The sequence below is a fragment of the Ptychodera flava genome, chromosome 12 (assembly GCF_041260155.1).
Source record: "Ptychodera flava strain L36383 chromosome 12, AS_Pfla_20210202, whole genome shotgun sequence".
Classification (NCBI taxonomy): domain Eukaryota; kingdom Metazoa; phylum Hemichordata; class Enteropneusta; family Ptychoderidae; genus Ptychodera; species Ptychodera flava.
In genome coordinates, this window is record NC_091939.1 from 43,644,641 (window position 1) to 43,658,716 (window position 14,076).

A 14,076-nucleotide genomic window follows, 5' to 3' on the forward strand; every position below is an offset into this window, starting at 1 on the left:
CTGGTGCAGGGGGAAGTGCCATCCACTGGATTGATACATCTGAGTCTTGCACTATCCATCCATGTCCATGTGGGCTTGGTGCATCCATTTTGGCCTGCAAACATCGCCTGTAGATTGCTGTTTGGTAGTTTGCACGCTGTGTATGCAATTTCAGACTATCTCTGTTAGGAGGGAGGGCACCATCATTTTGTGAACCAAGACGAAAGCAATTGTATCTTGCTTCATTTACATCACTGCACTTAATTTGGCCATACACATCACACACAAATGATTCTATTTGTGTGAACAGTTCATCAGAAAGTATCCATGCTGCCCCAAGTTGTTGGAATGTACTTGTATAGTTATCATTGGCCAGCAACATATTTGCCATCTTCTTCTTGCCCTTGCCTTTGAAAGCACTTACACTGTCACAACCTGAGAATACATGAAGACCAACAAGAGCTTCTGCAGTTCTGTCTCCCAACGCCTCTACTACCTTGTTGATGTGTATTATCTGACCATTTTTGCTGGTTTGATGTAATATCAGCTGGCCTTGTAATTGATGTGCACAGCTCACGGCTAACATGAAGACATCTCCCTTACGAAAAAAATATACAGACCTCTACAGAAATTCAATAGAAATTTAGGTGACAACAACATAAAAATGATACAGAATATCTACAGAAATTCAATTGAAATTCAATGGCACCATATGGAGTTCAATGGAGTTTTTGCCCCCTCTTTCAATAGAATTTCAATTAAAATTAAATTCCATTCTGTAGAATTTCGCAGAATTTCCATTACCATTCCATTTACATTCTGCAAAATGGCAAAGAATATATACTGCTATGTATAGAATTTCTGTAGAATTTCCATACAGTTTATAGAATTTCTGTTGATTTTCCATTGCAGTTTGTAGAATATCTGTTGATTTTCCTTTGCAATTTGTAGAATTTCTGTTGATTTTAAATTGCAATTTGTAGAATTTCTGTTGATTTTCCATTGCAGTTCAATTGATTTTCTCCATACTATTATCAAATTTGTAAAAAGCTTCAAACATGTACATACACATATTCCAACAACTCAACTTTCTTAACAGCACCCACACATTGTATAAAAATCACAAACAAAAATAAATAAACTTCATGAGATATTTAATGAAAATTAAGACATCTTAAATTAATAAAAGAAAATTCAATACAATATATTAGTATGGAAATTCATGAAAGGAAGTCGAAGTTCTTAAAAAGTTCTTAAAAGAAAATTCAACACAATAAATTAGTGAGAAAATTGGTTAAAAGAAGTGGATCTGCTACTGCTGACTGGTTGGCTCTGGTACTGGTAGTCTGCTTTTAGCTTCTGCATATAGCTTGTTCTTGATGTGGCCAATAACTTCGCTGTCTGCGCGGCTGAACTTTTGACAGACCAAATCTGCAAGAAAATAAGTAAAAAATATACTTAGATCAATAAAGTGCTATAAGGTATGTTGGGGTAAAGTAAAAATATAATTTATTTGAATGGCACTCATGAATACAGACAACCCTAACCTCTATATTGTGTTTATCTTTTATCATCTGCAAAAATTTTTCCTTGTCTTTGAAGATATAATTGCTGTTAAGAACATATCTCATTCCATGCTATACCTTTACAATTATTACAAAAGTTCTATTATATTGACCCCATACAAAAGGTAAATTGTGGAAACTTTGAACATGTGAAAAGATCCGTACATGAATTGAAAGGCAGATTGTAAGATGAGTAGAACCACATATACAATATAAATGGGTTTTTTCAAACTAATACTCTGAAACAATTTTAGAGTGTATGTCTTCTTCTCGATTTTAGTCATTTTACTTTGTAGGGTGATACGTATGATGAACAATACAACGCCTGGCCATAAAATTGAATGATTAAAAGAATAAGGAGAATATTTTTCTGCCAAATGATAGCATTGACAATCCTCATTATTGTGTATATTTTCTAATCATCTGTACTTTTAATCACCTGGGACTGATCGTGAAAATATCCACCATTATGAGATATGACATTACAGCTTAGTCAATACCAGTGAATTTTTTTATGCAACCACCCCATCCAAAAAATATTACTGATAAAATATCCAACATTGTGACATAATATGTTTACCTCTACTATTTCCGTAGTATAGCATAAAACTATAAAATAATGGCAATTATATACCCCCTTCTGGCCTATAATAGATTGAATCCATCTTTCATTCCAAAATGTTCTTGGGCTATGCCTCTTACATTATATCATGTAAACCTGGCTTTTACAGTGGTTTGCATTTATGCATTGGCATTTGACGAACTAGACATTGTCTAAATAGTGATGTTGGCAACATTGTCAGATGCAAGTATCAGCTAAGCGGCAATATGAGTCGATCATAAAGGAATCAACTCTGCCAAACTTGAAACACTGTCTAGCAGGAGGTCAAACGTAGTCAAAACAACACCAACACATATATCCATGCACTGTCCAAGTTATATCACTTGCTTTCAAGTGTTGTTGTTTTGACTACATCTGATCTCTTTCAAGACAATGTTTCATCTTTGGCAGAGTTGATTTCTCTGTGATCGACTGGAATTACTGCTCGGCTGATAATTACACCTGACAGCAGTGGCAACACCTCAATTTACACAATATGTCTAGTTTGTGTAATGCCAGTGCTTCAAAGCAAACCACTGTATCCATTTTGGTCCAGAAAGGCATAGATTGTTGCGTAAATAAATTTTGCCAAAGCTTCTATGATCCAGTTTGTCTTTCTATGTATGATGACACATTTTTTTAATTTGAAGGGAGAATTAGTCACAATACAACCATACTCAGCAACTGTATATACACTGAGATTTTGAGTAGTTCATAACATATGTGCACATATGGAGTTAACTGGTCAAACTCAAGTAGTATTCCCATTGCTGAGGTGTTTTATTGCTAATATATCACAACAGCATAATGAAATTCTGGCATGAAACATCAAGAGGGGATTTTTTGCTCCAGCCTACAGCTCATGTGTGATCAAGCAGTGCTATATCGCAAATATGGCATGGTTATTTTCACATATATGCGCCAACAATTTACCAGTATTACATGTTATTATCTGTTTCAACATGAGATTCATTTTATTATTTTTGAGCTATTATTATACTTTGAGCTACATGTGTCACAGGGCTTCTCCGGGCTGATGCAGTTTTAAACAGTTTTGCTTATCTCTGCACTTTATCTGATGCATAAATACAAATACATGCCATATAAATTCTGGAAACTTGCAGTTTATTAACAAACTACTTACCTTTTATTGCATTAACTTTGTCTGCATCTAGAACAGGCTTCGCAATACTCCCAGATATGGCGTTGCACTTCCTGCCACTGTACGAGTGTGTCCTCATTACTTCTTTGCCAAAGACTGCTGTCATGAGATCGTATGTATACTTCTTACTACTGGTCTTATTGCATCTGACAATTTGACGTTCTGAGATGATCTGTGTGGATATCTGACAAGACCATAAAACAGAGTGAATGTAAAGATTTATCAAACTAAATTTGTTCAGCTTTATGTTATCAAAACCTAGCCTTAATATGGGTCCAATTTAAGATTTGCTCATCATTGAGTAGTAAAACAACTATGATTCTGTAAGACAAAGAGTGGGACAATGAGAAAAGTTGCCTTTGCTTCACTATGATATTCATTGACTAAAATATTAAAAAATGATAATGCTTAGACAAACTTTGAATTTTCATTGTGACAAGCAATTCGCTGATATAGCCATTACATGTAAATCATTCGTCGAAACCACATTACCAAATATAAAGCCTATTGGACCAGTACATTAGATGGGCATACTTGAAAAAGGTATAAATATTCACAAATGTACAATTCAACAAGTATCGCAAACATCTTTTTACCAAGGGACATGTTTACTAAAGGTCACAGCAAGAGGACAAGTGATTTTGAGGTCTTTTGACGCATAATGAGAACAAAATTTTTAATGCACTGCTATTTCATTTTCATTCAAAGATCATGTTGTCAAATTTGACAAGTAGTTTTGAAGAAACATTTCATGAAATATTTAAGTTTTCAGCATATTATATACCCATCTTGATGGCAACATTTGGTTCACCTTGTTAATTATTTGAAAGTTAAACTTGAATGGAATATTGCGCTCATGGAGGATAATTGCATCCAAATGTTGGCAATTGATGAAGTTGTCAAGCTAATGAACAAATACTTGATAAGCTTTGAGTAACTGGGAGACTGTACAATCCCCTCAAATGATCAAAATATACTTGGTACTATGGCTGAGATAAACATTTTACAGCATAATGGCAATTTTGGCAGATGGTTCCAGTTAGATACAGTTGCAACGGCTACTATTCTGTTGCAATGACATGGATAATTCCCGAGAGAAAGAAAAAGAGCTAAGAAATGTGTGATCTGCAATCAGTATGTCGTCAAATGATGCAATCAACTGAAGCAACATTTGATTACATTATCAATGAAATGGAGAACAATCATTAGGAAAGAGATATTACCTCTTCAGGTCTTCTTTCATCGCTCGACGGACTACTGCTCCTTACTGAAGAAATTCATTGTTGTTTGGTACATTATCCGTGAGCTCCTGCATTTTTTTCAGGAAGCCTGGTAAACCTTAAAGCAAGATTAAAAAAAGTCGGGATTACTATGCATGGGATGGATTGACTGTGTTAATGCGATATGTACCTAAAGTGTAAGTGAATAAAATATCAATGAAATGACAGAACAATTTAAGGTGAATACATTTCTGCATGAATACATTCATAGCTTTCTTTTGAGGACCTAAGAAGAATAAAAAATATTAATGTTAGAAGGGCTTGCTATGCTATCTGTTCTTTGTTGGGGAGGGGTAAATGTTATGGGGCAAGACATAACTACGGTTGTACACCTACCTTTGAAAATCTTTAGGGAATTCTTAATGCCGCATTTTCTTCTTCCAAGTTTTTAACTTTCTTTCTCAGCAGCCTATTTTCACTGTTGTCATCTGATGATGAATCAGATGGTCTTGAAAGGACCTAGAAACATAATATATAACATTACTGTCACATGAAATGGCTTCACTTAATTTTCTGTGCTTCAATGAAAGCTCATCAGCACAGTCTTTAATGCTACACACAGCCTAACATTAAAGTGAATACATTTATGTTTATAATGACTAGCCATCGTAACAAAAGAACTAATCCTGAAATTTCAAATTTGATGTTTTTATGTCATGTGTATTTCCTTGTGATCCCCACCCTTATACAATGTATATGCCTTGCTTTTGAAAGGCTTAAACCTTTGCCCCAATTATGGTAGTATGTGCCTTGAAATGAAACACTTAAACTTTTGCTCAAACGTTCCCGAAGCCAACTGTCCTCTTTCAAAATTATGACTAAAAATGGGGGTCACTTATGATAGTGCAAATTTTGGCTTTTTAGAGAAATAATAAACAAATTTTTACCAGTCTGAAATTCAAAATGGCCACCACACCTGTGTAACTGTGTGGTAAAATAAAATTCCTGATTTTGCAAATTAAGACAGTGCAAAGTATGCTTTCTCAAAGAACTTTAAAATGAACCCCACAAGTGATAGATCAGAACAGAATTATAAAAGTTTGAGAGTCTGAATATATGTCAACAGGGCGCATTCTACCTTAAATCAACCTCTGAAAGGAAGGTTTTTAAATCATTTTCATACACACTCAAGAATAACAAGAAACCTTGTGGCCTATATGATATGGCTTATCCTTGACATTTAAGATAATCCTGATAAGATATTGGCTAGTTTTTTTTCAGTTAGGGGAATACTGATGAACACTGGACATCATAGATATCAAATACCATTTCTGAATATGCTGTAGATTAATTTTGTTTGGATGGAAAACGTCCAACCAGTGATCTTTTTGCATGTACACCTGTTCCAGGTGCAACTACTGGCATGTTCATCGTTTGTGAGGCACTTCGCCTGAGTTACTAACATTTTACCATAGCTTTACCACTCAGACAAACTTTTTCTTTGAATTTACTCAAAATGTACAAGTATGATAGTTTTATCCATATTTCAACAAAGCCAAGTCAGGACAACCTAGGAGCTTGCATACAAAAGTAATCAGACACGGGGATTATAAAATGGGGATTTTCGAATTTTTTTACCAAAAATAGAAAAACTTCTCCTTTATGTGCTGTATATAATTTTTGCTATTTTCACAGGAGCTTTTTTTCAGATAAAATGAAATGCAAGCAAAAATTTTAATTTTATATCGTTTGCATGCATGTAGTCAGATCAGATGAAGTGAAAATAAGATCACAGTGAAATATTGAAAATCTGTTTTCAGCTAAAAAATTCTAGTGAAATCACAGTACAGTATTTGAAATCCAAAATGTCTGTCATCCTAATATGAACTTCAGGGGAAAAGTTTAAGTTTCTATTTTAGCACAAGATACCAGGAATTTATATGAGCTCTAAGAAGTAGAAGATTTGCTCTGAGGCTGTCACAATAATATAAAAATTCAGTATGCATGTATACTCTCTCAGATACATGTGCATTGTACACAGCCTTGCAATGAAACACTGACAACAATAACAAATTCTCAGTCACAACTATAAATGATTTAACCTTTCAGCACCAAAGTCAATTTTTGTTGCCTATATTAAAATATGAACCTGTCAATTTTTCCTGAAATTTTGATAAAAATCTGAAGTAAAAAAATGTGATGTTCATTTGGTCCAAATTTGTCAAAAATTATAGAAAAATAAAAAATTTGGTAACATTTTGCACACTATAATTTTGGTGGGAAAAATTGCAGCGCTCAAAGGGTTAAACAGTAAAGATATTTAATAGAGTGTGTGGATACGAATGTGTGAAAAGCAGGTTACATCCAACTTTGTACCAGACATACTTTGATTTATGACAAGACATACTTACAGTGCAACCAAGGGAGCCCAAATCAGAATCTACTCGCTTCTGCAAATGTGATGTTTTCTTTTCTTTTTGAATTCTGTCAAGTAGCTGAGCTGATGCTTTCTTCTGTACTTGTTTTCTTCTTTTCTGGCTCTTGGTATTAACAACAGTCTGAAAGAAATTTAAGTTGTGATGCATTACTACTTGATGAAGCAAGACAGTTTATTTGATTTACAAGTTACTTTTCTCATAATGAGGAATTATTTGCATAAAAAAACTGCAAAACATTATCAGCCACAATATGCTTCAACTGTTATCTGTGGAAAATACAGGTTAATGCAACATTCTTTGGGGAGGAGTGAACAAGATGATGTCATATAGATGATATAGCGGGCTCCTTCAGTATCTATCTCAGATTATCCTAAACACTTACCTCCTCTTCATCATCTTCACTGTCACTTGACAATCGTCTTGCTCTTTTCTCTCTCTTGCCTCTGCCCAACTCTGGTGTTCTCAGATCAGTGTCTTCACCTTTCTTTGTGTACAAATTTGCTAGTCGAACAAGTTCCGTTCTGTCATCTAAGAATTTCATGAAATGGGGAAAAACGATGAATTGAACAGAAGTGTGATCTTTATACTGTAAACACAATAAGACATTGCTACCAGACCGAATAGAGTGTACATCCGTGGTGTACTATTACAACTGCTCATAAACAAAGTATTCCTACATTCAAATATTCAGCATGTCCTGTTCTTTGATCACTTTGCTTCAAATCAAGACAATTCCATATAGTATGATGTTTATCATTAGTGATAGGTTTTGTGCAGTGTTGTTTAATCCACATTTCTGTATCTGCACATGAATAACAATAGAGTGACACTTGATCCCTTATGAAAATTTTAGCCTTCCCGACAAGATTTTCGGGAGCTCTCCAGAAAAGGTCCCACAGTGGTCCAGGAGCTCTCCAGGACCATCTTTCCGGGAGAGCGTGGCATTGCTATTCAAATTAGGTTTGCTGGATCCCTCCCGGAAAGATTAATGTCTCTCTGCAGGACAGGTTAGCTGTCGCTCTGCTGGACGGTTATAGCTGCCGCTCTGCCGGGCTGGTTAGGTGTCGCTCTGCCGGGCGGGTTAGCTGTAGCTCTGCCGGGCAGGTTAGCTGCCGCTCTGCTGGGCAGATTAGCTGCTGCTCTGCCAGGCAGGCTAGCTACTGCTCTGCCAGGCAGGCTAGCTGCTGCTCTGCCATACAAAAATCAACCTACCTTCTGCAATCTGACTAACATTTACTCCAACAACCTGAAACTTATCACTGCTGCTGAAAATCAGCCATTACCAAGCCATCATCTCACAACCTACACCACTCTGCTGCCCCCCCCCCAAAAGAATGCAAGGGCTAAAAATTTGGTAGGAATAAAATTTAATCCACCATATTTTAAAGCCAATCAACATGACCGATATAAAAAATGTTCAAGTGTCCGTAAAGTCCTTAACTTCATATTGTCACAACGACGGATTATTCTGAAAGACTTGTACTTGTCTGTTACAGCTTTGGTTATTGCTTGACTTGTCATCTTGAAGTTGTCCTATGTGTAAGCTGGAAAAAAATATAAAAAAGTTCAAGTCAGATATAAAGTTTATCAAACTTATGACAAAATTATGTATGCAAGTTAGAATCCTCGTTGGAGTTGAAAATTTTGAATCGTTCAACAGCCATCAAACATTGAAGACTGTGAAATTTGCATGTATTCATAAAATAAAGAAAATGTTCCCTCAACTTGTGAATGACAAAATGTGATTTATAGCAGTAGTCTAGTATCAATCTGTTCAACTTGCAATTTGCTTCAAACTAGGAAAGTAGTAGAATCATTGGCATAAAACAAAATTTAATTTGCAGATGATTTATCCCCTGCAGTTATTCCGTTAAGATTGTAGACTTCACCATGCAATTTGCAAAACTCGCTTGGTTTGAGTACGCTTCATTGCATACCTACATGAACTTTCTAAAGCCAAATTGAAACATAGTTAGAAAAAAGGTAGGTCTTTGTACTGAGCTTATATCTAAGTTGCTTATCAAAAGGTTGCAGCATTAAATGCAATAGAATATTGTATGCATATTTTGTGATGTAAGAGTTCATGTACCCGGTAGAACTTCAATGAATATTGTTATGAAATATTGTAAATTAATTACTGATTCCCCTTACAATATGCCAGCAAAATATCTACAGGTTACATATAAACAAATGTCAAAATACGTTAATAAAAATTTTAAAATAAACTTCAATTTTAAGGGCACACGTTCAGAATGATCTTATAAGCAGACAGATGTATATTGATGTCATAGAGAAGTACGTTTTGGAATACATGTAGCAGGTACCAGACTCGGTCAAGAGTTTGAGAACTTAATTCGTATCCAACAATTCCTACATGTATTGTTCTTTCTTTGTTTTATATCAGAATCTGTCCTTTTATATCGTACATTGAGGGAAATTTGTATACATGAGCAAAAGTTTTACCTTTGCCAGTGCAAGAGAGAAGTATATTATTGTCGATAATAGTATCGGCATGTACTCCATTTTTTTGTGTACACTGTACCACGGTCCCTCTATCGTTGTACACTCTACGTTCAACCTCACGAGTTATACCAATTTATTAGAATTCATACAATTGAACAGTATTACTCGAGAATTGCGCCGAACAAAAACAGTAAAAACTACGTCTTCACGTCGCAGAGAAGGCAAATCGAAAATGTACTTACCGAAGTTTAAACGATCGCCTAGATCCACGGGGATGTTATGGTGATCATTGTTCAAATCGACGAGCCGATCGATCTCCACAAGCTGATCATGACGACGATGACTTTTTTACGCGTCGTAAACATTGCCTATAGGTTTTACATACATAGTTAGCGTGTATGAAGTCGTCACGACGATGTCAAACAGCAAATTTACGCGAAATTTTGTCAAACTTATAGGGAAAAATCAGCGACAATTTACTCAGTAATTCAAAGGTCGTAACTGTCCAAAAATTGCCGCTGAGATTTGACCTTTGATTGTTTTACCAATCTGACCAATCATAACGAAGTCTTCACATGATCTATGATGTCATCATGCGTGATACCAATACTTCCGGTACAAAGTCCTCGCGATCGCTGCAGTGTAACTAGCATGAAGTACAGCGGACTTCAAAAGCGTTTAAAAAGTACACTGACGGAAAGTTCATTGAAAAAACCTAGAGAGTTTGATCGACTATCCAAGCAACAGTACATTGAGAGCTCCTGTGGCCATGACTAAGTCGCGACACGATGTCAGAATATAGCAGGAATATAGTGGCGAAACCCTACGCATTCCCATATGCCGCCGTGCTACAAGTTACAACTGTGTATCGTACAAAGGTACTACTACCGTAAATCTATAGTGTGCCTTTTCGGTTTTACGGGACCCAAGTTTCAATGAAAATTGTATTCTTTGCGACAGAGTGAGATACGAAAACCAACGCATCAGTTCAACTGTGTAAACTTGTGTTCGCGTGTGTTTCTCTGGAGAGTTGAGGTTACACGTATTACGTGCACGGACATGCATCCATGGGTTGAGAACACAATAACAATAATGAAAATGGATTTACAAGATTTATTCCCTTGTCTTAAAAACTTCAAAAGTCGGCGATTTAGTAACTGCACTGATCAAAGTAAAAATGATGTTTTTGGAAATAATTGTCGATGAGATAATTTGTAAGGTCAAACATTGTCACAGACGTGATGTAAATCCTATAATAAAAAGCAAGCAATGAAATGTTATTGTTATCAATTATTATTTCCTTCGTGGACTACGGCCGATTTTCTAGAGATTTTCGTTGCTGCCATGAATTTAATTTTGAATTTTCTTACGGATTAATTCATCATTGGCTCAAAAAGTAACCTGATGGGCAAAGAAAACATTTTCATAGGAATCTTTTGTGGCTGCCTATAGCTATAGTGTACTCATGAAACAGCATTGTTAATCATCAGAATACCCTTTTTAGCAGTTTGTAGCTCGATCGCCTCAATCACATCATATCAGCTTTTACTGTCTATTAATTATCACACTGTGAATAAACTATTAGCACTGCAAACCCACGCTCTCGTTCATACATCGCTTGGGCTTATGTCTACCATCTGCAAACTTCATTTATTTTTATTTTATTTTTTTATATTTGTGATAGACAATACCGCAGCAAATATTAAGCTTTAATACTGATCGCCTCTGTGCAACTATGAACACATGTAAGTCGATCTGTCCTCTGCTACCTCCATGGTCTGATAGTCAAAATACATTAAGTGCAGAGATACTGCTCCACTCCTATCATTTTCTGTCGCTCTACGGGACAGATTTGTTGTTAGATATATCTGATCAGCCACAATTATTAGGCCACTAATGTTCCTGCAGAGATGCTGCACCATTCAAGTAATTTGCTGCCGCTCTGCCGGACAGATTTGTAACAAAGTGATCTGCCCAGCTAGCGGGGCAGATTCTGTGGGCCAGAAATCTGCCCTGGAACTCTGCAGCTTTAGTCCCAGAACAGTCCTGTCGCTCTCCTGCAGCTTTCCTGCAGCTTTCCTGCCGCTCTCCTGCCAGGACCTCATTTTTGTAAGGGATAGTAACAAAAGAAACACGACGGGGCTTTGATACTGTGTTTGATTAGCTCTGAGACCCTTTGTTTATGTTTGATATTAGCTTCGAGTCACTCGAAAAAACGTTCTTGGCAGGGCATTCTTGGCACGGCAGAACCAAGCTTGATCGCAAAAATGAAAAATCTGATGACGGGCGCTTCACGATTATCACAGAGTTCGTTTGTTCTGAACCATAAGAAAACATTGCATTCTTTGAGTACTCACCACTGAATTTGATGACTTTAGCGCCGTATCTTGTTGATCTGCCCCCTTTCTTAGTGGGCCAAGCAACGATACACTCTTCGTCGAAGTCGAAGTCATCGCAGTCTTCTAAATCTTCAATCCATGCACTTTCGCCTACCTCTACTGAACAATCCTCAACAAAATCAAAGAGAGCGTACTTCATGGTGACTGAATTTGCGGGAGAAAACGAAGATTTGTCTTGAGATGAGCGGACGCGAGAGAAACTGCTATGCTGCCGGTACGAGTTGTATCAAAATGTAAATTACTTCCGTAAACATTGGTGCAAGGCATGATGGGTTATTATACCCTCGGATTTCGAAAAGCTATACATAAATGTTGTTTATTTTACTTTAGTTATAAACCAGTCGTCAAGAATATTCATTTGCTATGGAAAGTGGCTTCCAGAAGTCGATGATAACGACAGATTTGTTGAAATTATGATAAATTTGACTTCGTTTAATTTACGGAAATTGTCGAACGTAGCCGAAGTCCTTCACGAAGACACATAATTATTCATCGATAACGAGTCAGCTGTTTGTAGCCGTATCGTCTCGTCAGCGAACTTTGCGGTTATCTCACCTTATTTTGTGGTAAAAATGATCGCATTCTAACTCCTACTGGCTGTCGCATCAGGAAGAACTCTGCAGCAACCTTAGCTTATTTTGTTGTCGAATGATCTCATTCTGATCGAGCATTTTGTACCATTACACGCGATGCCAAGCTCGAGATCGCCTTCAAGTTCACGGCCCACGCGATCGCGAGGACCGTACAAAAGGTATCTCCGAGACGCTGAAGTCAGTGTTCCAAAGAAGACATTGCAAACGCTGGCGTCGTGAAAATGAGTTAAATCAGATGGTAAGTGTTTTTTATTAGCTCTCATTTGGTATACCAAAGAGAGCTTATCGTATATAAGGTGAATCAGTTAATTTGCATCTCATTTACATGTCGTCCGTGTGTGTCTGTTAGTCCGTCCAGATCAAATTTGCATATTTGTATTTTTGGGGCATTTTTTTCTGTTTTTGGTAAAAAAATCTTCTCTGAAACCGCTCGTCCGATTGCTTTGAAATTTGATATGCAGTTTACTTAGGGGGACTTCAGTCAGATTTGTTCAAATCGTGGTGAAATTTGCATATTGAATTTTTAAGGCAATTTTGTCATTTTTGGTAAAAAAAAATGTTTATATCTTCAAAACCACCAGTCAGATAGCTTTGATATTTGTACATAGATCCCTAGGGATGATCTCTTTCAGATTTGTTCAAATTGTGCAGAAATATGCAAATTTGCATTTTTAAGGCACTTTTTGCCATTTTCAGTCAAAAAATGTGTTTCTCAAAAAGTACTGGTCAGATAGCTTTGAAATTTGGTATATAGGTTTTATTGATGAACTAAGTAATATATCGAATTTCTGATGAAATCTGTAATATAGTATTTTTGGGGCAATTTTTGCCATTTTTGGTCAAAAAATGTTTCTCAAAAGTACTGGTCTGATAGCTTTGAAATTTGGCATACAGGTTCCGATAGATGAACTAAATGATATTTATTGAAATTATGACAAAATCTGCAATTTTGTATTTTTGGGGCAATTTTCGCCATTTAGGTAAAAAATTTGTTTCACAAAAATGTACTTTTTTTGCAACTATTTTTACCATTTTGGTCTGGCTGACCTGAAGTGGGCTGTCAAAGATTTCCTCATACTGTCAAAATTCATGGGTGTGTAAGGTGTCATGGCAAATTAAAGGCGGAGCCTCCCTGTTAGTGTAAGTGGACATAAAACAGGCAACACGCAGGCACACTCTCCAGAAAATGCAACTTTTTAGTTTTCCCTGACCACAAAAACACAGGCAGACTGCCAAGCGGTCAGCGTAAAGTTGTTGCCGATCGAACTCTGTGGTTATATTCAAAGTCTAAAGTGACTGGAAGACAATTTTTTAGGAAATTCAAGCATTTGTGTTGGGGAATCAATGACCGTTGGCAATTTGAACCGACCGTCAATCAAAAGCTTGTATAAACTCTAGTTTGCAGGATGAGCAAAATGTGACAAAAGGTTGAGATCAGTTTGTGTAATCAATGTTATAGAAATCAAACATCGTACTGGCCAAGCGTTTGACTGGAGGAGAACTCTACTAATCCGAGAAACTGGGATTGAAAAGTGCGGCTTTAAAGGCAAGATGTCAGTAATACACGATCTGTGTCTGTTCTAAAATGCTTGGCAATACGCTGATAATTTACAAGGTGATGACGTCATGCTTGCCATTAAAGCAATGAAGTTGTGG

General features: G+C 36.5%; 1 protein-coding gene across 1 annotated transcript; it reads right to left on the reverse strand.

The window, feature by feature from the left end:
- Positions 1 to 1,116: 1,116 nt before the first annotated feature.
- LOC139145964 (uncharacterized) lies at positions 1,117 to 12,148 on the reverse strand. Its single transcript, XM_070717414.1, has 7 exons — positions 11,786 to 12,148; positions 7,348 to 7,493; positions 6,939 to 7,085; positions 4,924 to 5,046; positions 4,531 to 4,645; positions 3,290 to 3,491; positions 1,117 to 1,410 (listed from the first exon to the last, which is right to left on the reverse strand). The coding sequence occupies exons 1-4, from the start codon at positions 11,964 to 11,966 to the stop codon at positions 4,936 to 4,938; spliced, it is 585 nt and encodes a 194-aa protein (XP_070573515.1). The 5' UTR covers positions 11,967 to 12,148; the 3' UTR covers positions 1,117 to 1,410; positions 3,290 to 3,491; positions 4,531 to 4,645; positions 4,924 to 4,935.
- Between the last annotated feature and the right edge of the window lie 1,928 nt (positions 12,149 to 14,076).